This window comes from Salmo trutta, chromosome 33 (genome assembly GCF_901001165.1).
Source record: "Salmo trutta chromosome 33, fSalTru1.1, whole genome shotgun sequence".
NCBI lineage: Eukaryota > Metazoa > Chordata > Actinopteri > Salmoniformes > Salmonidae > Salmo > Salmo trutta.
The window spans coordinates 8,405,986-8,432,339 of record NC_042989.1 but is presented as its reverse complement, the minus strand read 5'-3'; the positions used below and the strand labels follow the sequence as shown (position 1 = coordinate 8,432,339).

Here is a 26,354-nt window from a genome sequence, read left to right as displayed (position 1 = left end):
ATATGTTACTTCCCATAACACCTAAAACCATTGGCATATACTTAAAGTCTTAAACATGACAATGATTTACATTTCAACGTAATGCCTTCAGCTAAGTAATACAAGGACAAAGCTGTTGGATACATCCTTACAAATAGGTGGTGGGTGTTCTGTTATACATATGATAAAGACATCATTTGGAAGAACCTGCAATCCTCGCTTTTTATTGTAAATGAGCATGAAAACGTCTATTTATATCCTCCCACTGGTGCTGCTGTATGGAGGGAAGGAGGAAAGCGCTTGGCTCCGAGTTTGTCAAGCTGCTACTGAACACAGCTGAAGCTCGAGGCCCCAGCCAAGACTAGCCGCGAAGAAAGGAAAGGGACTGGTATCGACAAAGAGAGAGAAAGAAAGCGAGAGAGAGGGAGAGAGAGAGAGAGAAAGACGAAGAAGAAGGGAAGAGCACTCAAGGCGATGTGGAGGACTAAACAAAGTAACAAAGTCCATTCATTGCGGGCGCGGAGGTGGTGTTACACTCTGCAATAGCGGCAGTCTGTCTCAATGAGCAATGGGCCACTAAGGCTTATAGAGGCGTATTTCATGGTTCCTCACCAGATGAGAAGATCCGTGAGGCTTGACAACACCTGGCACGGGAACAAACCCTTCTCTCCCCCTAATCTAGATGTGAGAGGGAGGCTCAGCTAGTGGGCCGCGTCGTGAACGCACCGGGGATAAAACCCTGGGATAGCAGGCCTTTGGATTCCCCTGCGATCATCAGAGAGATGGAGGAGAGATGAATACCTGACCCGGCCCCACTTGGAGATAAATATGCAGAAAGCATCTTGAGACGGAGCGGCGTGAAGCTGTGATGCATGGATTAAAACACAGCCAGAGGGAGAGAGAATGGAAGTTGAGGAAAGGGGTTTGCAGGGGGTTTGCCCACAAATCCAGCTAGGATGATGTGGCGATGGGTGTTAAGTAGCTAGAAGAGTAGGCATAATCTTGAGGCGTGAGCCGATCAACGTGATAGAAACGTGGAGAGCAAAGGATGACCGGCAAGTTTTCTTTTGACTTTTGACCTTTCATGCATGTCTAGTGAAACAAAAAATCCCACTTCTCTTTCTGATGCCTAGTGATTCCCTCCACTAGGAAACATCTTTGAAATGTTATTTTTGTTGTTGTTGTACAAAGAGAATCCCTTACACCACATATAGCCCATTAGTATAGGTCACGTTTTAAAAAGCCGAGATAGATAGCACTGCTAGGTTGAAAGTTGAGTGAGAGTGTTGGGAGAAATATTACCACTCAGCATCATAGTCTAGATCAAAACCAGATGCACCACAGCACAGACATAGTGTCTCAAATGACACCCTATTCCCCACATAGTGCCTTTCTTTTACCCAGAACAGACCCACTCTACATTGTGTTGATTATTTTGCAAACCCCCCTCCCCACCTCTTTAATTCAATTAATTCCTAATGTCTTCTTTAGAACCCCCCCCACCCCCATCCCACACACACGAACACACACCATTATCCATATCCTCTCTCTGTCACTGTGACCACTGCCTTGCTTTCTCCCTGCCAGCCTCACTGCCAGCCAGTCTGTCTGTCTGCTTGTCTGTCTTCCTCTCTCCCCTCCCCGCCTGCCTCTATCATCAATCAGCTCCCACTAAGACATGCAGGAGATTACCAGCACAGACCCAAGTAGGGAGAATCTCAGCTCAAACCCACTAGTTTACTAAGTGCCACGCTCTCCTGTGTCTCCAAGTCTCACATTCACTGGAGCAGTCACACACAGGCAGGTAGGCAGTAGGGGTGCAGAGCAGAGAATGGGGACTGGATCATCTGCATTGTACATTATAGATGCTGCTGACACTGTGTGATCAGGATCTGTTTCCCATTCTGGGCCTCATTGTGTTTCTCATTTTCAGCTTGACATCCATTTCACCTGGAAGTGTATTTCTCTAATTTATGGCTGTCGTGATGTTGATAAGCCGCTGATGACGGATTTGAACTCCAGTGTGCAGAATTAGGACAAAGGAGGTTATTTAATTTGAAGTGCTTGCCTGGTAGAGTACTATACTCATAATAACTATCTTGAAATAGTTTTTGGACTAGGACCGCGGGAATGAGTAAGTTGAGTCAACAGTTTGCACTCCGGTTCATTTTTCAAAAACGTTTACTTAATTCTTCCAATCATTGGACACTGACATTAGGCGAAACGTGTGAGTCCGAATCATGTATAAATCATGTAAATAGCGAATAAGACACATAGAGGATAGGTTATAGCCAGGTAGTCTATAACCCTGTAATAAGGTTTACAGATGGCCTAAGCACATTATATATTTGATCGACCTCTGATTAATTGCGTTGGAGGCTTGCAATTTGCTTTGCGTCTTTTACTCGGCCACGATACATTTATCACAGAATATCTAACTCTGAACAAATGTAAACGTATATCAAGGAATGTCCGCGGAGAACTAGTATCCAGAGAGAAATGAGATGCACTACGGCACGCTACACTTTTTTGTTTGTTTGAAACATCAGACAAACATTGCAGACAGTTCTGACTAATCGACATCAAATGACATCCAGTGTTAATTTTGATCATTTGCATTGAGTTAAGCTGTTCTAGTATTTTATGATAAAATCTCTGAACAAAATGCATTGCTGTTAAAATGTTTCTCGTTACATCGACATGTTTCCACGCATAGGGAAGGCTTTCAGAAAACGGGTTTAATGTTGTCTATAGCCCATGGAAAATGTAAGTGGACATACTTTATATGAACGTCTATTCGCCTGACAAGTGTCTCCACCTCCTTACCAGCTCTAACTGTAACAGACTAGGACGTCAAAAAGCGCAGACAGAAATACGCGCATAGAAAATAAACGTCTTGTTGACCACATCTTAACGTCATCCACGTATAAAATAAGTGACCTTATATGTAAACAAATCACCACCTTCATTATATTTCTAATCAATTATATTTGACGGCTGACAATGAATGCATTTGATATAAATGGTCTTGCAAACTGTCCAGCAGGTCTGAGCAACAACAAAAAAATCAATAACCTATTTAGGTCATAAGGTCAATGAGAGAAAAAAAATATTTGAACACTTTTCTGAATAACATGAATAAAGAATAAAGTGACTTTTTTTCTGAAACTGAGCGAGTTTCCCTTCAGCGTGTGTCTGTGAGGCAGTGGGAACAAGCGGCTTCGTCCACTGCTGCTCTCTCTCTCTGAGAGACGGCGGCAGTGCGCTGTCCACTGTTTGCTGCTGATGATCCGATAGTTGTGAAAAGCCACCACTAGTCGCCCCCAGTGCTCTTGCAGTCTCCAATTTTTCTTTCTCACTGTAGACTTAACGTCACGTCCGCACTTGAACTTGAATTTTATCCCATTGTACGGAGCCAGCTCTAGCCACAGAGAGACAGAGAGCTCGGGGGATGCAGGACTCACTCCGCCATCTTCACACTCACACAGAGAAAGGGGAGAGAAAAGCGTGCAGGTCTTGATTTATTGAGAAAGGAGGTGGCAGCCTGTATTCCCGGTCTCCACAGAGCCGTACAAGGGGACAGAGCACTTGGAGTTGAGGAGACTGAAAAGTACCTGGCATTGCATGCTCAAGGCTGCACCAAGAGAAGTGCCCATCACTTGGCCGTACCCAAGTGCCCAAGAAGAAAAATTGGATTCGTAGTTTTCTAAAATTTTATCATCAATTATTGTAATTGTGTGTGTTTACGATTTTTTATTTGAGTTTTTCGTCTTTTTCTAAAAGAAGAAACGAAGTCAGGCTGAGCCATTGACTGGACACAGTCTGGGTACCCGAGCTGTCAGCGCGCGCTGACCATCGCGTCCTGATTCTTATTTTTCTCTCACAAGGTGGAGGGACACTTGCCGGTGTTTGATCTCAACTGTCACTCACAACAACCGTCAATCATCCAAGGATATTTCCCCCACGTCTGATCTCTTTCTTTTTTCTACTTGGACAGATCTCACTTCTCTCACACACCTTTTGCCACTGGTGTGAGTAGCCTAAAGAGAGAAGGTGAAATAGAATTGAAGAAGGTAGGCTATAGCCAGGCTACCCACGGTCTCGTCACACACAAACACAGGGGCAGAGTGGACCGACGAGATAAAACGCAAAAGACATTTTCGCATCTCCAAACGAGGGGACCACTAGCCTACAGCACGACGCCCGACCAACCACCCACCCCGGCCGGAGGTCCGAGCGCAGGAGCCTCGGTCTTGTGGAGGTCCCGTGAAAAGTTGAGTGCCGAGCAGGAGGAGGCAATAGGAGGGAAGCGAGCCCATCCTTCAGAGTGCTGGTCTCCGGGCAATGCCAGTGTAAATGCCAGGGCAATGTCCCGTCGCAAGCAGGGGAACCCACAGCACGTGTCACAGAGAGAATTAATAGCAGGTAAGTACCTCCTTTTCTATTTCCCTCAGAATCACACAGCTCGTTAGGGGACCGCTTTCTTTAGTTTTTTACATTCAGTGGAAGTTCATGTGTTATTTTGTGACTCCTATCTTTACTCACACATTTGGCTAATTTGATCAACTTAAGTGAGGGTGATGAACTCTTCCGTGCGTTACACCAGGGTTGGGAAAAAATAGTTTTGAGCTACAGAATGTAACACGTTTCCACTAGTTGATAAATAATAGCATTTGACACTTTAATGGCTCTACAATGGCATTGCCTTTAAATCCATTTTTGCTTAACAAGTAAACATGTTATATTCCCAATTCTCTATTTGTTTTACGATTTACATTTAAATTAAACAGACTTTATGCATGTGCTAATAGTCCAGACTACTTTTGTGAAAGCTGCATAAATAAAGAAAAAAACAGCTTTCCCTTATTAGGTCTAAATGTCTATTAAAAATACAGTAAGTTCTTATACTGTTATATCACCATCAACTTCTTCTCTCCCAAAAAGACAGTTGAACTTTGCATGACGTGTATAGGCTATTGTTGGTGCAGGTTATAGGCGGGCAGGTATCTTGGCTGAACAAAGTCCTCCAGGCCAAGTAGAGAATCAAGTACAATACCTGGCGTCAGGGAATGGGCCTTTTGACATGTCGGGGGGAAATTGATTTCTTACTCGGTATAGATGATGGATATCACATAGATGATGGATATCGCTTTATAGTCCACAGACTGAACAATTGACTCAGTAGAAGTATCATGTGTTATAGACTACATTATTCTGTTTCGTCACGCTTTCACGATCCTGTAGTCCACTTATATACACGTGTGCTCTTACTTGAATACAAGTTATCCCAACCAATATAATAATAATAATAATAATAATAATAATAATAATAATGACAACCGAATAGTGATGTATTGACGCATCGTTTTGAGATAAATGACACATTTGATTGAAAATCGAGGAAACGTGTGTGTCCCTAACAGAAAATCTCAAAGCCTTTTCAAATGTAGTCTAATAAAAAAAAGTGATTTTTACCAAACTTTTATCAAACATCCAAAGCCAGTATCCCTGTTGTTTTTTGGGAGCATTGAACCGAATATATGTTGAATTTCTTAAAGACAATTTAAACATATAAATATTGTACAGTTTTCTCCCCCCTTTATCGAGCACTAGTCAGATATCCTCGCGCCATCTGTACAGTGGAGGTTCTAGACCATTTCAACTGGGGGTCCAAGCTGGGGCCAGTTGTACTGTTAGAGGGGCCAGTTACATTAGACGTTATTGTTGTCATATCGTTTTCTTCACTGCATTGCAGGCATTAGCAGGCAAAATACCATGTTCACAATCATTAGTGTTCCGCGTTGCCACTGTCTAATAATGGATGTAAAAAAAGAACGATAGCAAAAATTAGTTATGTAAAAATGATTTCATACTCCACATTTAGGGGGGCCACAAGGGGGTCCAAAATTGTTGTCACAGGGGCACTGGACCCCTCTGCCCCCCCCCGAACCGCTTGTGCATCTGTAAAACCAAAGCATGCCATTGCCCTTAGTCTCTGCTTTGACGCCCCCCCCCCTCCCAATTGCATTATTAAAAAGGAATTTTGACAGCAGAAATAATTGAACGACACCTTGGCATGGTGTATAGAGCCTATACTCATATTTCAATTATACAGATTTCTCACGATATCGTGAGGTAATTGAAAGTGAGTAGGCCTACTTTGTGTCTTGGCAAGCTATATGGATTTAGCAGATTTATGTTCATCATAAGGTTTTGTTTTGTGGGGTCGGTCCACTTTTTATCCTCTCCTTTTTGTCGTATGATTTGTTGACCTCTCCTCCGTTGCCTTGTTGTCCAGCTACTCTATATTCAGTCTTCAAGATATTCCAAATTCATTCAGCATGTGTTTCCCAAGATTACATGTCTATTACCAATTCATGTATTGTAAAGGTTCTAGGTTTTGACTTGTACAGCAGGTAGACATAGACTACTATATGCGGCATGTACAAGTGGATATTGACAGGCAGAAACAGCGCAGTTAGTAGCAGGAGCTCCTGCGTCTTTTGAAGCGCTGTCTGCACAGAGTCGTGGCAAGTTAGATTATAGCCGAGTTAAGGTTAATCAGGAAAAGCTGACATTTTATGAAAAAATTATTACCCTATATCTATTTAATATCGTGCATCAACGTGGATGAAACACCTAATCATTCATTCATTATGATTTATTTTTAAATTGCATAATATGATAGTAGTAGCATTGTGTTACACATAAACATTTATAAACGTCTAGCTACCCTGCAAAATACCAACCAGACATACGAAGAAACAAAGATAGCCTGATCAAATTTTAAAGAGCACTTTTAGGCATATGAGTGTCCAAGTTCAAAAGCAATGAAATCCCTCTGTCGTTTCTTCTTCTATGGGGTTCTGAAGTAGTCTCAGAGTCTAATCCATCCCGCTAACTGAGAACAGAGGCCCTCCACGGTGATGTCATCTGAGGCCAATGTGTTTTGTGTTGTTCGGGGTTAGGACTGTGTACTCTGCACATTCTCTCCCCCACACCACTTACTTTTATGGCAAAATCGTTTTGTGCGTGTGTGTGTGTGTGTGTGGGTGTGCGTGTCCCTGTAAGTCTCTCTGTGTGTGTATCTACTGTATACTAGTCTGGCTCCTGAGTCAGTCCTCTGGATTCCGGTTTGTCTATGATGGCTACTGCTCCAGTCAGTCGTCCATCATTTAACACAGATTTCTCCTCTAGCTAGTTATCCCATCTTGTCTTCATCCACTCCTGTTGTCGTTGGCTTGCAAATTGATTCAAATAACAGCGATGATTTGTTTCGCTTGCAGAGGGGCAAGCACGGCCATCCTACTCCGACTGAACTCTGCAGGACACTAGACAGTAAAACGTTTCAAATTGCCCTGTGAGATACACACCTTGTATCTGCATGTGTCATATATATGAATGTACCTCGTTGATCTGGAACCGATAGATTTGAGAAGTTATCAGACTTAGAGCTGATTGCAAAGACGTGTGTGTCTTTGTGTGTGTGTGTGTGTGAGTGAGAGGTAGCTATGGTTACAGCAGAGGTAGAACAGGCCTGTTTTAGTGTTGTATCAGTATCCAAAACAAATCTCCAATGTAGACTATAACTGTGGTAATTTAATAAATATGGCGACCACACTAATGTTGGGCGGAAACTGGTGACTGACTGACAATCGGAGTGTCAATCTACTTCTGAGACATCTCTTAGATCGCCTTATATCCTGCCTCCCCCTGTCTTAGTACACACACACACACACACACACACACACACACACACACACACACACACACACACACACACACACACACACACACACACACACACACACACACACACACACACACACACACCCACACCCTAAGGACACTGCACAATCTCAACAGTGGATTCTCTGCATGCCCTTGTTTGTCTCTGTGTGGCTGTGTATGCAGAACACATTTTCATATAAATACTTTGGTAGAAACGTCGGGCTCTCAGTGAGTTTTGAATGGTGCAGTAGAATAGTACAGTGCACCCTGTCACTAGGACGATTAGGGGAAGTCAGAATCTCTAGCAGGTCAAACCTGTCTGATAAGTGTGGTTGTTCAGACAGGGGAGGAGCTGGCTGCAACCTGTGGCATGGTACTTGTGCATTTCATAACGTCTGTGTAAGAGACGCAATGGTTTTCTGAACGTATGGTTGAATGCACACACAGACACACACAGGGCATGCATATGCAAATTCACACACGAGAATTCCGAATCTCACGTGCACGCAACGGCATCAGCAAACTGGCCATATTTCTTTCACGCGCTATTAGATAATATATCCGTTTGAAGCAGCCAATATTTCACATTCTTTTCATTTGGCTGTTGAGAACTTGTGTCGATAAAAAAAGAAGAAGTGATTCATCTATTCAACTAAATGAACTCTTCATTCTGTTGCAGTCACTAAAATGTCTTTCGTCGCAGATGCTTTACTTGAATTACTTCATTTCTTATATTATTGTGATATACGATGATGAAACCATGTTATGTCTTCTTTCTCCTCTCCTTTTTTACTTAAAGGGGAGGTCTTAAGAAGGCACTAAAAAAGTGTGTGCGCGCGTGTGTGTGTGTGTGTGAGTGTGTGTGTGTGCGCTTGCGTCTGCCTACTAATTAACACGTCGTCTATGGCATTCAGTCGTAGTTAAGTGAAGGTCTTCCTCTTGGATTAGCCCCGTGAGTGCCTTTGAGACAGCCGGCTTCTACAAAGGTTCAATTGCACTAGTTCATTCAGATGTGTTTTTCTTAGAGAAGGAAGGCAGGGACAACTGCAAACTTTGCAGTGTTGCACTTCAATGCTTTGACTGGCTCGACAGCAGCCCGGAGGTTGTGTATGCTGTATTATAACGCAACACATTACGTTGTCTGTGAGCTTAACGACCGACCAATATGTGTGAAACATTTCCAAGTGCTGCATGGATATCTGTTTGAATATTTTCGTTTTGGAAAAATGTGGATTTAAGCATTTTTTCAAACATGGAAATTAGAACACTATCTTTGGTAAACTGCGCCTCAGCCGCAGTATGTTATATTAAACTGATATAGGCGACTGCAAATTATGTGTTTAGTCTGTATAGCTACACGGTCCAATATATATTATTTGTGCCTTATAATTATCAGATTTTTTCAAAATATTTACATTTAAATATTTTGTAGTTTTTTTAGATTAGTAAAAACAATTTAATCCTTCAACATTTAAGCTATATATTTCCATTAGATATACGGCAACCGAAAAAACAACAACACGCACACACACACACACACACACACACACACAGTGTGTCGGCCCAGTGTGCGAGAAATTGTGTAAATTACAACCGAGACCACTTGAGATGCATGTTTCCCATTGGGTTGGGAGCGAGTGAGAACCAGAGGGGAACCCCACTGTGCTGGTCTTTGTTCCGTAGAGAACCCATAGACAGACAGACAGACAGACAGAGGAACGACCGGTGTTCATTAAGAGATGTGTTAGAGGTTTTGCCGCCCAGTCTCTGTGTATCGGTGAACATTTTAACCTGCATTGAGCTCAATAGGTCTGCTTGGAATAAAAAAATACATTCTCTCCTAAAATAATAACTGGACACACTTTTTTATTACTGCCATGGGCCATTTTGTTCAACCGTTTCAAAACCGGATGATGAAAATCCGTGTGATTGGGCCACAGTGTTTTTGGAAATAATTATAATGTGGCCCTAAATTACGAATTCCGACAAAGGCTTGAATACTATTATTTTATGTGTATCAATTCATAATATTCACAGAACTTAGAAGCAGAAAGAGCAAGGCAGGAATCCCTAGTTGTTGTTTAGGAAAGTGTTTCTATTTACCTCTAAAGCCTGAAGTCACCGGCGTTGTTCTGCGTGTGCGTGTAAGAGAGAAACACAAAAAACATCTTTGTGTATCAATTCATAATATTCACAGAACTTAGAAGTGGAAAGAGCAAGGCAGGAATCCCTAGTTGTTGTTTTGTGAATAATTGAGTATTCAGTAAAAGACAATAGCTTCAGAAAGCAGCATACCTAAACGTATTCTCCCGATTAGATGGCCATTGGTTCACTTGTCCAAAAGCCTTCTATGTCCTCAATAGGCTACTAATACTGTACCATCCATGTTCTCAGTAGGCTACTAATACTGTACCATCCATGTTCTCAGTAGGCTACTAATACTGTACCATCCATGTTCTCAGTAGGCTACTAATACTGTACCATCCATGTCCTCAGTAGGCTACTAATACTGTACCATCCATGTTCTCAGTAGGCTACTAATACTGTACCATCCATGTCCTCAATAGGCTACTAATACTGTACCATCCATGTCCTCAGTAGGCTACTAATACTGTACCATCCATGTTCTCAGTAGGCTACTAATACTGTACCATCCATGTCCTCAGTAGGCTACTAATACTGTACCATCCATGTCCTCAATAGGCTACTAATACTGTACCATCCATGTTCTCAGTAGGCTACTAATACTGTACCATCCATGTCCTCAGTAGGCTACTAATACTGTACCATCCATGTTCTCAGTAGGCTACTAATACTGTACCATCCATGTCCTCAGTAGGCTACTAATACTGTACCATCCATGTTCTCAGTAGGCTACTAATACTGTACCATCCATGTCCTCAGTAGGCTACTAATACTGTACCATCCATGTTCTCAGTAGGCTACTAATACTGTACCATCCATGTCCTCAGTAGGCTACTAATACTGTACCATCCATGTTCTCAGTAGGCTACTAATACAGTACCATCCATGTCCTCAGTAGGCTACTAATACTGTACCATCCATGTTCTCAGTAGGCTACTAATACTGTACCATCCATGTCCTCAGTAGGCTACTAATACTGTACCATCCATGTCCTCAATAGGCTACTAATACTGTACCATCCATGTTCTCAGTAGGCTACTAATACTGTACCATCCATGTCCTCAGTAGGCTACTAATACTGTACCATCCATGTTCTCAGTAGGCTACTAATACTGTACCATCCATGTCCTCAGTAGGCTACTAATACTGTACCATCCATGTTCTCAGTAGGCTACTAATACAGTACCATCCATGTCCTCAGTAGGCTACTAATACTGTACCATCCATGTTCTCAGTAGGCTACTAATACTGTACCATCCATGTTCTCAGTAGGCTACTAATACTGTACCATCCATGTTCTCAGTAGGCTACTAATACTGTACCATCCATGTTCTCAGTAGGCTACTAATACTGTACCATCCATGTCCTCAATAGGCTACTAATACTGTACCATCCATGTTCTCAGTAGGCTACTAATACTGTACCATCCATGTCCTCAATAGGCTACTAATACTGTACCATCCATGTTCTCAGTAGGCTACTAATACTGTACCATCCATGTCCTCAATAGGCTACTAATACTGTACCATCCATGTTCTCAGTAGGCTACTAATACTGTACCATCCATGTCCTCAATAGGCTACTAATACTGTACCATCCATGTTCTCAGTAGGCTACTAATACTGTACCATCCATGTCCTCAATAGGCTACTAATACTGTACCATCCATGTCCTCAGTAGGCTACTAATACTGTACCATCCATGTCCTCAGTAGGCTACTAATACTGTACCATCCATGTCCTCAGTAGGCTACTAATACTGTACCATCCATGTCCTCAATAGGCTACTAATACTGTACCATCCATGTCCTCAGTAGGCTACTAATACTGTACCATCCATGTCCTCAATAGGCTACTAATACTGTACCATCCATGTCCTCAGTAGGCTACTAATACTGTACCATCCATGTTCTCAGTAGACTACTAATACAGTACCATCCATGTTCTCAGTAGGCTACTAATACTGTACCATCCATGTCCTCAGTAGGCTACTAATACTGTACCATCCATGTTCTCAGTAGGCTACTAATACTGTACCATCCATGTTCTCAGTAGACTACTAATACAGTACCATCCATGTTCTCAGTAGGCTACTAATACTGTACCATCCATGTTCTCAGTAGGCTACTAATACTGTACCATCCATGTTCTCAGTAGGCTACTAATACTGTACCATCCATGTCCTCAGTAGACTACTAATACTGTACCATCCATGTTCTCAGTAGGCTACTAATACTGTACCATCCATGTTCTCAGTAGGCTACTAATACTGTACCATCCATGTCCTCAGTAGGCTACTAATACTGTACCATCCATGTCCTCAGTAGGCTACTAATACTGTACCATCCATGTCCTCAGTAGGCTACTAATACTGTACCATCCATGTTCTCAGTAGGCTACTAATACTGTACCATCCATGTCCTCAGTAGGCTACTAATACTGTACCATCCATGTCCTCAATAGGCTACTAATACTGTACCATCCATGTTCTCAGTAGGCTACTAATACTGTACCATCCATGTTCTCAGTAGGCTACTAATACTGTACCATCCATGTTCTCAGTAGGCTACTAATACTGTACCATCCATGTCCTCAGTAGGCTACTAATACTGTACCATCCATGTTCTCAGTAGGCTACTAATACTGTACCATCCATGTTCTCAGTAGGCTACTAATACTGTACCATCCATGTCCTCAGTAGGCTACTAATACTGTACCATCCATGTCCTCAGTAGGCTACTAATACTGTACCATCCATGTCCTCAGTAGGCTACTAATACTGTACCATCCATGTTCTCAGTAGGCTACTAATACTGTACCATCCATGTCCTCAGTAGGCTACTAATACTGTACCATCCATGTCCTCAGTAGGCTACTAATACTGTACCATCCATGTCCTCAGTAGGCTACTAATACTGTACCATCCATGTCCTCAGTAGGCTACTAATACAGTACCATCCATGTCCTCAGTAGGCTACTAATACTGTACCATCCATGTCCTCAGTAGGCTACTAATACTGTACCATCCATGTCCTCAATAGGCTACTAATACTGTACCATCCATGTCCTCAGTAGGCTACTAATACAGTACCATCCATGTCCTCAGTAGGCTACTAATACTGTACCATCCATGTCCTCAGTAGGCAACTTATACTGTACCATCCATGTCCTCAGTAGGCTACTAATACTGTACCATCCATGTTCTCAGTAGACTACTAATACAGTACCATCCATGTCCTCAGTAGGCTACTAATACTGTACCATCCATGTCCTCAGTAGGCTACTAATACTGTACCATCCATGTTCTCAGTAGGCTACTAATACTGTACCATCCATGTCCTCAGTAGGCTACTAATACTGTACCATCCATGTCCTCAATAGGCTACTAATACTGTACCATCCATGTCCTCAGTAGGCTACTAATACAGTACCATCCATGTCCTCAGTAGGCTACTAATACTGTACCATCCATGTCCTCAGTAGGCTACTAATACTGTACCATCCATGTCCTCAATAGGCTACTAATACTGTACCATCCATGTTCTCAGTAGGCTACTAATACTGTACCATCCATGTCCTCAGTAGGCTACTAATACTGTACCATCCATGTCCTCAGTAGACTACTAATATTGTACCATCCATGTCCTCAATAGGCTACTAATACTGTACCATCCATGTCCTCAATAGGCTACTAATACTGTACCATCCATGTCCTCAGTAGGCTACTAATACTGTACCATCCATGTCCTCAATAGGCTACTAATACTGTACCATCCATGTTCTCAGTAGGCTACTAATACTGTACCATCCATGTCCTCAGTAGGCTACTAATACTGTACCATCCATGTCCTCAGTAGGCTACTAATACTGTACCATCCATGTCCTCAGTAGCATACTAATACTGTACCATCCATGTTCTCAGTAGGCTACTAATACTGTACCATCCATGTTCTCAGTAGGCTACTAATACAGTACCATCCATGTCCTCAGTAGGCTACTAATACAGTACCATCCATGTCCTCAGTAGGCTACTAATACAGTACCATCCATGTCCTCAGTAGGCTACTAATACTGTACCATCCATGTCCTCAATAGGCTACTAATACTGTACCATCCATGTCCTCAGTAGGCTACTAATACTGTACCATCCATGTCCTCAGTAGGCTACTAATACTGTACCATCCATGTTCTCAGTAGGCTACTAATACTGTACCATCCATGTCCCCACTTTTAATACCATCTGAGGAGCACCAACTCTCGCTCTCTCTCACTCTCTCTTTCTCCATCCTCACTATCTATCTCTTTCCATAACCTGCATGCCAGAGGCCTGGTTTGCTTACTTTAGGGATGTTGAACTGTCTGTCTGTCCTCACTGGATCTCTTAACACTGTCTGTCTTCACGTTGTTAGCTGTTTCAATACCTCCTAGTTCTCTATGGGGGATCAAGTCTCGCTCTTTGCCTCCCTCTCTCCGACTCTGTCTCTCTCCCTCTCCCGCTCTTTCTCTAGACGTGCTTCCTTCCACCTGCTAGGGGGAGCTCTTAGGCTGTGTGTGCGGGTGGCATGCAGCTCTCGCAGTACGAGCTGAGAGAGTAGAAAGCCATATTTCCTAAATGTGTGTGTTGTCGTGGGGGGATGGGGCTAGGTAGTAGGAGTTAGAGTGAGCTTTTTGACGACTCTCAGTGTGGATGTTTTAGATGATGTTGGTGTTCACACACCCCGTTTAGAGTCCGACGGTCAACACCTCTCTCTCTCTGGCAGCCAGCCCTGCAGCATCCGCAAACCTCCTCTCCTTTCTGCTCTCTCTTTCAAACAAGACTAATAATCAACGTTTTATAAGATAATTCAAAAATAATGAGATACATCTTTAACCCCATGTCCATTCCATTTAAGCTGCAGATTAAAGAGATCATTTACATAAATACACAATTTGATTATAAAAGTAGAACTTTGATTATTTTACGGAGCTATATTGTTTTTCTAAAGAACATGAAATGTATGTTTTGTTTTCAGTTGATGCCACCATGTTTCCAATTCCAGAACGATTTGGTATAAACCTAGATGCATATAGTATGTACTGTAATGTAGATGGATGGTAAGATAATTCGGGTAGCTAGCTAGGTAGATGCTGTATGTATCTAGCAGAAAGCGTGTAATTATTCAGTAAATAAACCTCTCCTCTCTCAGACAAGGCGTTCTCGCCAGAGCAATTTAACAAAATGTCTGCCTGGTCCCTTTGATTAATACGCTCGCATATTCTCTCCTTGTTTCTCCTCTCTTCCTTCCTTCCTCATCCTGCGTGTCCTGTGCCTTTGTCTCTCTCTTTCTCCCCCCCACACTCTCTCCTTCTCTCCGTGTTTTTGATGTTGGCTGAGGAGGCTATGCTTGTCTGTGTGAAGGTATGTGAGGGTAGAGGACAGAGGTTGCAACCCAAATGTAACCATATTCCCTATATAGTGCACTACTTTTGACCAGAGCACTTGCACATTGCACTAAATAGGGAGCAGGGCGCCGTTTGGGACACAACCTAGAGGGCTGTAGCGCTGGGTTCAGGCTGTAGTGTAGTGTTCCGGTTAGGCCTCAGCCGTGTCCGTGACTCCATGCAGAGTTTTCATAGGCTGATTTACGACACTCCCTGGGTCTCTATAGTGCTCTGACAGTGTGTGACGCTCAGCACCGTCCACAGCTGGGCTGGATCCACTGGACAACATGCCTAGAAGTGTGTAAAGTTCCTGTCTCTTAGCTCTCACACTCTGTGTGTGTGTGTGTTGTGTGTGTGTGTGTGTGTTGCGTGCCTATGTACCTTTCTGTGAGTTATCTGTCTTCTGCAGTCTGTACATGGCAGTGACTGCAGATACATGTGTGGACTGTATATTTGTGTGTTCAGTTTTCCTTCTCCAGCCTATGCCACAACGGCATGGATTTAAAGGTGTCAGTCCTGGGGTATACCGTATCCAATATATCATCATTATCTTTACGCCTACAAGTGGATACATGTTATAGAGTACAGGCCTCCTGCCTTCCTTCCTTCCTTCCTTCCTCTCTCTATGTCTCTCTGTCTCTCTCTCTCTCTCTCTCTCTCTCTCTCTCTCTCTCTCCTCTCTCTCTCTCTCTGTCTCTCTGTCTCTCTGTCTCTCTCTCTCTCTCTGTCTCTCTCTCTCTCTCTCTCTCTCGCCCGCTCTTTCTCTTTCTAAATTAACCCAGGCTTGGCTGGGTAGGAGCAGAGGAAAGCCTTACTACTACGGCAGCTCAAACTCTCTCTCATACACGCGTACAAACCTTGAAATCAAACCTTCATTACTTACGTGTATGTGTGCACGTGTGTGTGTTCAAAGTCCACTGCTCGAATAATTCCAATTCAAAATGTAATGTTAACATCTCCGTTCACACACTCCTTACCGTGTGTGTGTGTGTGTTCTTGGCTGCAGCTGTGTCTGGACCAGCCAGGTCACCCGTGATGCAAGTCAGTATTCGAAGTCCATCCATGTTTGAGGACGTCGGGAGAGGATGTGGAAACTGTCCACTAGGGGCAAAAGTGAGCTCTGTTATCTTCAAGTAGGTTTGGGTTTTGCTAGGGTGTTGTTGACGGGGATGGCGGATGGGTGTAAAGCATATGCCTCTGTTCAAATCCAGCGATAGAAACCTTAACCCTTACCTTAAGTGTTCAGAGTTAATGCTTAATCTGAACCTGAAACACTTTGAAATTCTTCTGAAGTGAGACTGTAGAGCTAGCTGGTCTGGACACGTACCTCTTTAAGCTAACCTTAAACCATGCGATGTTGGTTTTATGCTTTATGTGTATGTGCTACTGCATTTAGTATTTAAATATCAGGCCAAGTAGCATACCTGCTAGACTCATACCTGCTAGACTCATACCTGCTAGACTCATACCTGCTAGACTCATACCAGCTAGACTCATACCTGCTAGACTCATACCAGCTAGACTCATACCAGCTAGACTCATACCTGCTAGACTCATACCTGCTAGACTCATACCAGCTAGACTCATACCTGCTAGACTCAAACCTGCTAGACTCATACCTGCTAGACTCATACCAGCTAGACTCATACCAGCTAGACTCATACCAGCTAGACTCATACCTGCTAGACTCATACCTGCTAGACTCATACCAGCTAGACTCATACCAGCTAGACTCATACCTGCTAGACTCATACCAGCTAGACTCATACCAGCTAGACTCATACCAGCTAGACTTATACCAGAAGCACTTAGTGTCACGCTCAGTGGTGACAAAAGCTTCAGCAAAAGTGTGCTCGTGTGTGTTTAAGAGGGAGAAATTGTGTATGTGTGTGTTTGTGGGAAAGAAAGAAAGTCGAGAGCGAGAGAGATATTTACTCTGTGAGATGTTTAATATATACCCTCTGGTTTGAAGCCCACTCAGATATGTACTGTGTTATTATGGTTGGTTAGAGAGAGTGGCTTCCTGGTTGTTAACTCTGTCAGGCAGTGTGTGTATCCAGACCTGGGTGTCCAGCGAAACAGCGTGTGAACCCAGGCCTGGGTGTCTGGTTGTGGACCTTGCCAAAGCCCTATAGGCCTGTTTGTTTGTGTTAAGTATGTGTATATTTACAGGAGATGTGTGAATTTTTGTCTAAGTGTTTGTGTGTGTATCTAAGCCTAGCTTGTGTCTGTGTCTGACAGGGCTCTTCCTCAGTTGTATTGAGGTTGGGTGAAAGTTGGTTAGGGTGACAATCCATTGGAGTAGGGGAGGTATGTGAGTTAAGCGCTGTTTTCTTTGTGCATATGCCAGGCCGGTGTGCGTTCGGCACGTCTGTATTTGTGCGTGAATGTGTTTGTGTTTTACGTCTCTGTGAGAGAGAGTGTGTGTGTGTTGGCGTGTGTGTTGGCATGTTGTGTGTGTTTGCGTTTGTGTGTGTGTGTGTGTGTGTGTGGTGGCACTGACTGCAGTCTCAGCCGCAAACACGCAGCCTTGGTGAGAGCTGCCTGCCACGGCGTGGCGTTGCGCGGCATGGAGGAAAATAGTGAACAAACAGTAAACTGTCTTTTATAGTTTGCTTAGGTATTTTCCCCGTCCTTCCTTCCTTCCTTCCTTCCTTCCTTCCTTCCTTCCTTCCTTCCTTCCTTCCTTCCTTCCTTCCTTCCTTCCTTCCTTCCTTCCTTCCTTCCTTCCTTCTCCCAGCAGCACATGTAACAGCACCACGATGAATGGTCTTAATTGGCACAGACCAGAACTTTCTATCTGGACAGAATTAGAGGAGCTTTCATGATTTAAATGGTGGCAGTAAAAAAACAATATGAAATCAGTCAGAAATGACGTGCGCTCTCTAATTAGCCACCTCTGACCGTCTGAAACAGCGAAGAGAAAAGCGAGACAGAGAGAAAGAAAAACGTTGAAAAGCATTTTAGAGTTTAAACGTTATCACATTTGTGTGTGAATAGGGGACTGTTATCTCCAGGGTTTTATTTGCAGTGTGGAGAATGTGAACAGTCTCGCTTTATTAAAAGTGTGTGTTTGTAGCGAGGAGCGAGGGCAAACGGAATGGAGGAGGTAAGCGGCGGAACGGTTTACCCCGAGATAATAACATGACATCCCTCTCCTCTCCTCTCCCTGGTGATGACCATGGCAAAAGTTAGCGTGGAATATCGACACACTCCTCGGGCTGTATTATATCACCGAACTCTGCTGGAAAGAGAAATGGGCCTTTTTTCTGGGCCAGCGAGACAGACAATCTGATTGGCCAGATACCTGTCAGCAGCAATTTCACTCTCCTTTGGGAGAAACACTATGAATCGAGTTTCTCTGAAATGTAAAAAAAGATGAGCTGGCTGGTTGCTGGAAAGTGAAGGGTTCCGTCCATTTTAGCTTGTCGTTCATTCTTAGACGCTCAATTTGCTTTGGGTTTTTGTGCTTTACACCCGCTAATTGAAACCCCATTAGTAGGTTCTCTGACTCAGGCTACGTCCCAAAATGGCACCCTATTCCGTACAGTATATGGTGAACTACTTGTTACCAAGGTCCCCTCAGACTCAACCAGCCTTATTAGGTCAATTAGGCCAAAGCGGAAGTTTCTTCCTTCCTGCCTTCACATCTGTCATTTGCATAGAGACCCACACCCTAAGCCACATCTTGAGCAACAACCTACCAACCTCATCAAGACCTGCTAATTTTGTCTCTCGGAGACAAAAACCACAGAGAATATGTCAGCTAGAAAACAAACGGACATTTATATCAGTTTTTCTTTCCTTCTCAAAAACCCACTGACTTTAATACAGGTCAAATACATTGAGTCTTCAGTTTGCATTAGGCCAAATGGAATATATCTCAGTACATGCTCTATACTGCAGGTTTAAGTTATATTTAAACCCGACTGTGGACATATCACCTTCTCTCTCTCTCTCTCTCTCTCTCTCTCTCTCTCTCTCTCTCTCTCTCTCTCTCTCTCTCTCTCTCTCTCTCTATCACTCTCTCTCTCTATCGCTCTCGGTCTCTCTCTCTCTCGCGCTCTGTCTCTGTCCCTCTCTCTCTCTCTCTCCTTCGGGTCCCCTAATCTGTAGGCCGCGTCCAAATTAGCACCCTATTCCCCACACAGTGCACTACTTTTGACCAGAGCCCCATAGGCGCTGGTCAAAAGTAGTGCACTAGATAGGGAATAGGGTTCTAATTCCACGCAAGCCTCCTGTCTCTGCGGAGCGTGCTGGATGAAGATGAGTAACATTTGACATTTCTGAGGCTCTAATGGAATTATAGGAAGTATTTGCTGAGGGATCAGAGAGAATGATGAGACGTAATGTAACCTAGGTGACAGCATGGTTATCGGGAGGGTGGTAGGGAAGGGGTGCCGTGGACAACAGCGTGCGTGCGTGCAGACGCCGTCATAGACTGTCCTAGAATCTCAGCACAGTTCACTGATCCAATCCCACACAATCTGACAGTGTTTGTTTGTTTGACTCATGCCAGTCTTCTAGAGTGCAGAGTAAAGCCTAGTCAGCCTAGGCTTAACACCGCTGACACTACCGATGTCCTTCTGTAGTCTATAGGAGCCAAACCCTTCAGGTGGCAATATTTAGATGGCTCTGAATACCTTTTCGGGGTAAATCAGAGAGCAACGTTAGCTAGGCTGTGATTCACAGGTCCTGATCAGAGTGTGTTGAGCTGTCTGCAGTCACTTCCTGATGTCACCACACCTCTCTACTCACAGCAGGAAATCGACCTCAGTTCCCACAATGCAATGCAAAGTGAGTGCCTGACAGCACTATTGTTTATAGCTGTGTGTGTGTGTGTAGGCTGATCTCTGTGGCTTGTTCATTTACACAGAAGAACCACTGCAGCCTAATTTGATGCACAGATGGCCTGCCTATGCCTGCAGGGCACCTCGGCTCTGTGTGTGTGTGTGTGTGTGTGGGGGGGGGGGGGGGGGGGGGGCATGACACACGCACACTCCTGAGTGTGATCATACAACACAATGGTTGCATGTCGACAGTAATGCTACGTGCATCTAGACATGATGCTGGAAAAGTGAAGCCGAAGCAAAACGCCCCTCCTGTCCTCATGTCTTCCATGACGGGGTCATCCGGCATCGATCAGGCAATGGCTATTTTACATCACAGGAAAGCAATAGCATACAAAATGAGTTGCTTTTCTTCTCCATATGTACTACAGGGACCATAAGTATGGCAGTTCAGAATAATAATGTATGGTATTAAAAGTATTGAATACCGCTGAATAAAATCAAACACAGTATTTCCATTCAATGAATGTCCTGTATACACTTTTGACTGTGGTAATAATTGGGGATGGTGTTTTTAACCAGTTGTGGCTGTTTCTGTTAAAAAATAAACACGAGCAAAACAAACACATGCTAAAGTTGTGAGCATATATCCAGAGGCCTTTGCTCAGTTCGACATTACAAATCTATCTGCATTTATAATTTGGAGTTTATACAAATGGCAGAAGGATGCACAGCCTGCTGGTGATCCATCATCTACAATTAGTGAAGGAGGGAGAGAGTCCTGGGGGACATGTAAACAGGGCTACCTGAGCAGCGTGCCAGGGGCTCACGCTACCTCTATCTTTTATCCTTGCTTTTAAAAAAATCAACCTCTTTTTAGCAGTTGCTCAAACCCCCCTCTTTCTCTATCTCTTCTTCTCCCTCTCTCTCTTTCTCTCTCTCTCTTTCTCTCTCTCTGTCTCTCTCTCAACCTGCCTTTACCTCTGTCCTCACCCCCAGCTTCTCTTCTGTGTACCACTTTATCTCTCTCCCTGAGACCTCGCTCTCTCTCTCTTCCTCTCTCTCTCTCTTTCTCTCCCTCCCTCTCTTTTACCCTGCGCCGCTGGTGTGTGTGTGAGGATAACATCTCAGCTATGATTGCCGTGGCGATAGCATCCCAGTTTATATACAGCCCCACGTATCTACGAACATGCTCTCTGCACACATGAAGTTGAACCTGAGCACCACAGTACAAGACAGCACATTAGTACAGTACGGTAGAGAGACACTCTGCTCAGCGCAGCTCAAAGCCTGACGAACAACAGCACAGCGCTGGCTGAAGTTGGCATGTGTCTGAGAGACGCGCTAGCCAGCTAAGGTCAGTGGGGTGAAGAGAAACAGGCAAAGGAAGGAGGGAGAGATGAAGAGGCGCGGCGAGAAGTGGCAGTCGGAAAGGTTTTATTGTAAGAGTGGAAGGTGGCAACACCGAACGAGAGCCTCGGACTACAAAGAGGCGATTGTAGCCACTTGTTGAAAGGTGTAGGATGATCTTTCAAAATGGAGGCAATGAGAGAGGAAGGGGGAGAGGGAGTAGAGGGCTGTTGTCTGTGGTTTGTGAGTCTCTGTTTATCTAGGTGACAGAATCAGCCAGCAGATCTGCTGGGCTTTTGTGGTTGTAGAAAATACCAGTCTCTCTCTGTCTCTCTCTCTCTCTCTCTTTCTCTTTCTCTCTCTCTCTTTCTTTCTTTCTTTCTCTCTTTCAGACAGAGTCCTATAACCCAGTGGTTCCCAGGGGTCAGCAGGGGAGCTCGGAAGTCCCCCGCCCCCCAAAAAATGATTATTATTTCTATTTTTTTAAAGGAACTCTGTCCGGCTTTAAACTTACTCTTGAAAGTTTGTTATTATACAACGCGCAAGGTGCCATTTCAAAATCAGTTCCTCTTGTCGTGTTAGTCGTTGCATACCATACCATACCTTGTCAGAAATGTCCTGATCAACTAGCCCATGTCATCTACCGTTTCTTTTTTTTTTAAATTAGCTTTAGAACGTGCAACATTTCCTTTGCAGCCCATGACAACATGCGTAGAATTGCAGGAAATAAGCTATAAACCTGCAAAATTACAGGGGTGTGAACAGTTTGTGTCATGTTCTGGAATGCTGGAAGGGGGGCCCCGAGTGAATACGTCTGGGAACCCCTGCTATAACCCAGAGCTGTGTTCTACACTTCAACAGAACAAATCACACTAATCTCTCTCTCACTTTCTCTCTCTCTCAGCGGCGGAGGCTGACCATGTGGATGGCGGACTTTCCGTGTCTGACTCCCTCACCCAACCTCACCCCCACCCTCAACCTCACCCCCACCCTCAACCTCACCCTCACCACCACCCCCACCCCCACCCCCACCCCCTGTTGCCCCACCCGGCCCTGCTGGACCCCAGCCTATCCGACAGCCTGGCCATGGGGCTGGGGGACCACGACCTGCTCACCTGTGGCCAGTGTCAAATGAACTTCCCCCTGGGAGACATCCTGCTCTTCATCGAGCACAAGAAGAAGCAGTGTCAAGCCCTACTGCAAGGCCCTGGCTGCTACGACAAGATGGCCGCCGACCGCAGCAGCCCCTCCCCGCCCCACCAGCAGCAGCAGAACCAGGGTCGCCTCGGTCATAGCCAGCTGAGGAAAGTGGTGGAACCGGTGGAAATCGGAATCCAGGTGACACCGGAGGAGGAAGAGGACGAGAGGCTGATGGTGACGCCCACCAAAGGAATTTGCCCCAAGCAGGAGAGTGCCCTGGCAGGTAGGTCACACACACACACACACACACACACACACACACACACACACACACACACTATCTCTCCCTCTCATTTACCTCTGTAGCAGTCAGACAGGGGCTTCCTGTTGTGATTGTGATAGTGCTCAGCCCTTCATGAGAGAGAAATAGAAAGGGGAGAAAGTGAGCTGATTTCATTAGGGCAGACCGGGTGCCGTGCAGAACGAGGAGAGAGGACAGAGGAGAGAGGAGAAACAGCACATTACCCACTCAAAGCCCTAAAACCCCCTCAAGGACTCAGCTAGTTGAAACAAATTGTGCAAAACGTGACAGAGACTCACCCCTACTCTCATGGAGAAATCCAGCCTAAGCCATCTGCTTAAAAGGTGAAAAGCTCATTAAGATTTATATAGGCAAAAAAAAAGGAAAAACCAAGCAGGATTAAAAGAGCTAGTTCCCGATTCAGTGGGGTAAAGACACAGTTTAGTTTAGACCAGCTGGAAGCATGGGGGGAGAGAGAGAGAGAGAGAGGGAGCTCCTCTCCTCCACAGTTATCTTTCACAACAGGCAAGTCAAGTCCTCCACAAAGAAACCCGGAGGGAAATGGGTCTCATAAAGTAAAAGAATATTCTGGGATGGACAACGCTACCAGGAGAAACCAACGCAGGGGAGAGGCTTATAACACCGCCTCACTTGATCTTCATCATTATAGCTTTTATTTTGATTTTTGTCTTTCCTCGGTTTCTTCTTTCTGCAATCGTTATTTGTGAAGTTAACCAGCGGCAAAAAAGACCATTTATTCTTCACCACCATCCCCACAATACCTCACGTCTCCTAATAATCAGGAAGTGGCTAAATTATCCATTAGCCACCATGCTTCTCCACACTGCTTCCTCATTCAGACTGGTAGTCATTGGAGACAAAGCACTTATGTAAAGGTTTACCTGAATATTTTTCATATTGCCCTCGAATGCAGTTTAAAAAAAATAATGTAACCACGGATTGATAGCTACTGTGTAATATTTTAGAACTCAACAAAACTATTCTGCAATGAGCGTGCGACTTCAGCATATGCACTCCCAAGTCTGCGACTGCGTGTGTCTACTCCTGCACTCCGAAGTGTGTGGCTCTGCGGTTTGGCCGGTGCAGTAAAACACTAGTGTTTAGGGGAACTTTATCAATATTTTAACACCGCATCTCTGTACACTTCTGAGAACTTCCTTTCCTCTCTACCTTAGAAGGCACCCCTGTTTAGATAAAACATAAAACTGTTTTTTTTAACAGCTATTTGATATGGTAATTTGAGGCTTCAAAAATATGTCTTAAATTGAAGCTTGATCTTCATTTTTTCATTTATACTCTTATTCTCCAAGGAGAAAAACGTGATAGGTTGCAAATAGGCCACTACTTAATGACATCTCACAGCTGGTGCATATAGCAGGCCTTGAGAAGTGTACTGAGGCATGTGCACTAATTGATTGGTATTGTTAATTTGAGGTCACGTTAAGAGGATTTATTTTGTATACACTGTTTTTTTTTTAACGTGATATGCACATATTATTACCAACTGTCTTACTGCGTAGTCTTTTCGTGAAATCAGCTCAATTATGCTTGTACAAACTCTAGTTGCGCAGTATATATATACACTTTTAATTGTTACATTAAAAGGGAAAAACATGTTAGAGGTTAAATTGGACTACAGCAATAACATTTAATATTTCTATTTTGTCATTCTTTTACATTTCCAAGCAAAACATAATTTACATTTATATTTCCAAGCAAAATAGAATTTTTGCAAGCATTTCATTTCAAGCGTATTTTAGATATCAACCCCATAAATGATAACTGGAGCATTAAAATAACGACAGGTGAAATGTGCCTATGCAAATCGTGTTAAGGTTTTCTATAAATACATTTATGCCTTCCATTGAGAGAGAGAGAGAGAGACAGAGAGAGAGAGAGAGAGAGAGAGAGAGAGAATGGGGTGCGAGGGATAGAAAGCAGGGCGAGGAGGAGGCGTCCTCAGAAAGTGATTAAGAAGCTTGAATGTCAGATTGTGCGTGGGGCTAAACACAAGCCTGCAGCCGACCACCATTTATAATTGCCTCCCAGCAGGGTAAAGTATTCTTTATGCTAAACCTTTCCTCTTCCATTTGTTCTCAACGTGAAATGGAAAAGGAAAAAAAAAGAAGAAACACACTCATACTCTCAGCGAGCTTGCTTTTTAAAAATAGAAGTGGTATCTTTGCTCTCCAAGCACCGATCATTTTTCATGAATTTGTTTTTTCCTCTCTCTCTCTTTTAATATAATATATCCATCTGTCATCTTCTAGTGGTGAAAAAGGGAGTGAGAGAAGGGAGAGAGAGAGGGCATAAAAGAGGAGTGTGGGAGGTTTTTCAGCTTCCACGGTGATAGTAGCAGCTGATTGTGAACAGAACAACATTACGAGTCTCTGTGCTCTGAGGACCTCTCCCCTCGCTGTTCTGTTGAGTCTCCACGTCCAAACAGCAGTTTGATGTGTTCCTGTGAGTCTGGATGAGAGGGAGAGGAGACTCCCTAGCAGACATAGCAAGGTTGTTTTGACAAGCTGTACACTCCCGCTCTTCACCCAGCCGTCAGACCCCATCTCATCACCACACGACATACCTGCCCTGTGACTGACAGCTCTCACACAGGAAGGGGAGGGGCCACCTCTTAGTGGTCACTTCCTGTCATGTGACACGTCACAGCTCTTCTTTCTCTTCTCTTCTCTTGTGTTTGTGATAAACACCAGCCTGGAGTGCGTTTGCAGTACAGTAGACTGAGAAGACCTAGCCTCTTTTTTTAAAATGTATTTAGTATACCTGGGGATGAAACGTAACACTGAGAATATCCGAAAGCACAGCGTAGTATTACACACAACAGGCCAACGCCTCCTCCCTTCAGGCTGTTGATTAAAAAAACAAAACGCAACCGCTTTGATCTCCAGAACTCATATCAAGGGGGGAAAGAAAACGGATAAAGAAAAGAAATGTCCTCCACACCTGCAACACCTCATTTTCCATTCCCTTTACAGTGATCCTTCTCTCCCTCCCCTCCCCTGGCCTGCTGTGAGGAAAGTCAATGTTATCTATGAGTATATAGGACAGCCATGGAAGAGGAACCACTCCAGGGTTGAATTCAATATTTCTCTGACGCTCCGGTATCAGCAGGACACGGAGCCTTGCTCAGCGACCACCTTATATTGCCACTTAGCTGTCTTAAATTTCAGCGCAATTTAATTATGTTTAATAGACCCTAATTAAATTAAATATGACATTCCCACTATAGCCCGGGGCTAGGAGAGCTACCGCTGTGGGCGAGAGAGAGAGAGAGAGGAGGAGAGAGAGAGAGAGAGAGAGAGAGAAGAGAGAGAGAGAGAGAGAGAGAGAGAGAGAGAGAGAGAGATAGAGAGAGAGAGAGAGAGAGAGAAGAGAGAGAGAGAGAAGAGAGAGAGAGAGAGAGAGAGAGAGAGAGAAGAGGAGAGAGAGTACGAGAGAGAAGAGAGAGAGATGAGCGCA

At 44.0% G+C, this 26,354-nt stretch overlaps 1 protein-coding gene across 3 annotated transcripts in view; it reads left to right on the top strand.

Moving 5' to 3' along the window:
- The first annotated feature begins 3,292 nt into the window (after window positions 1-3,292).
- The window catches only part of bcl11ba (BCL11 transcription factor B a), a 36,037-nt gene continuing 12,975 nt past the window's right edge, over window positions 3,293-26,354 (top strand). Inside the window, exons 1-2 of one of the 3 annotated variants that reach the window (XM_029729674.1) lie at window positions 3,293-4,404; window positions 22,320-22,838. In XM_029729674.1, coding sequence (XP_029585534.1) covers window positions 4,347-4,404; window positions 22,320-22,838 — 577 coding nt within the window. In that variant the 5' untranslated portion in view covers window positions 3,293-4,346. The remainder of the gene's footprint in view (window positions 4,405-22,319; window positions 22,839-26,354) is intronic. The other 2 variants (XM_029729673.1, XM_029729675.1) reach the window with 2 other exon arrangements.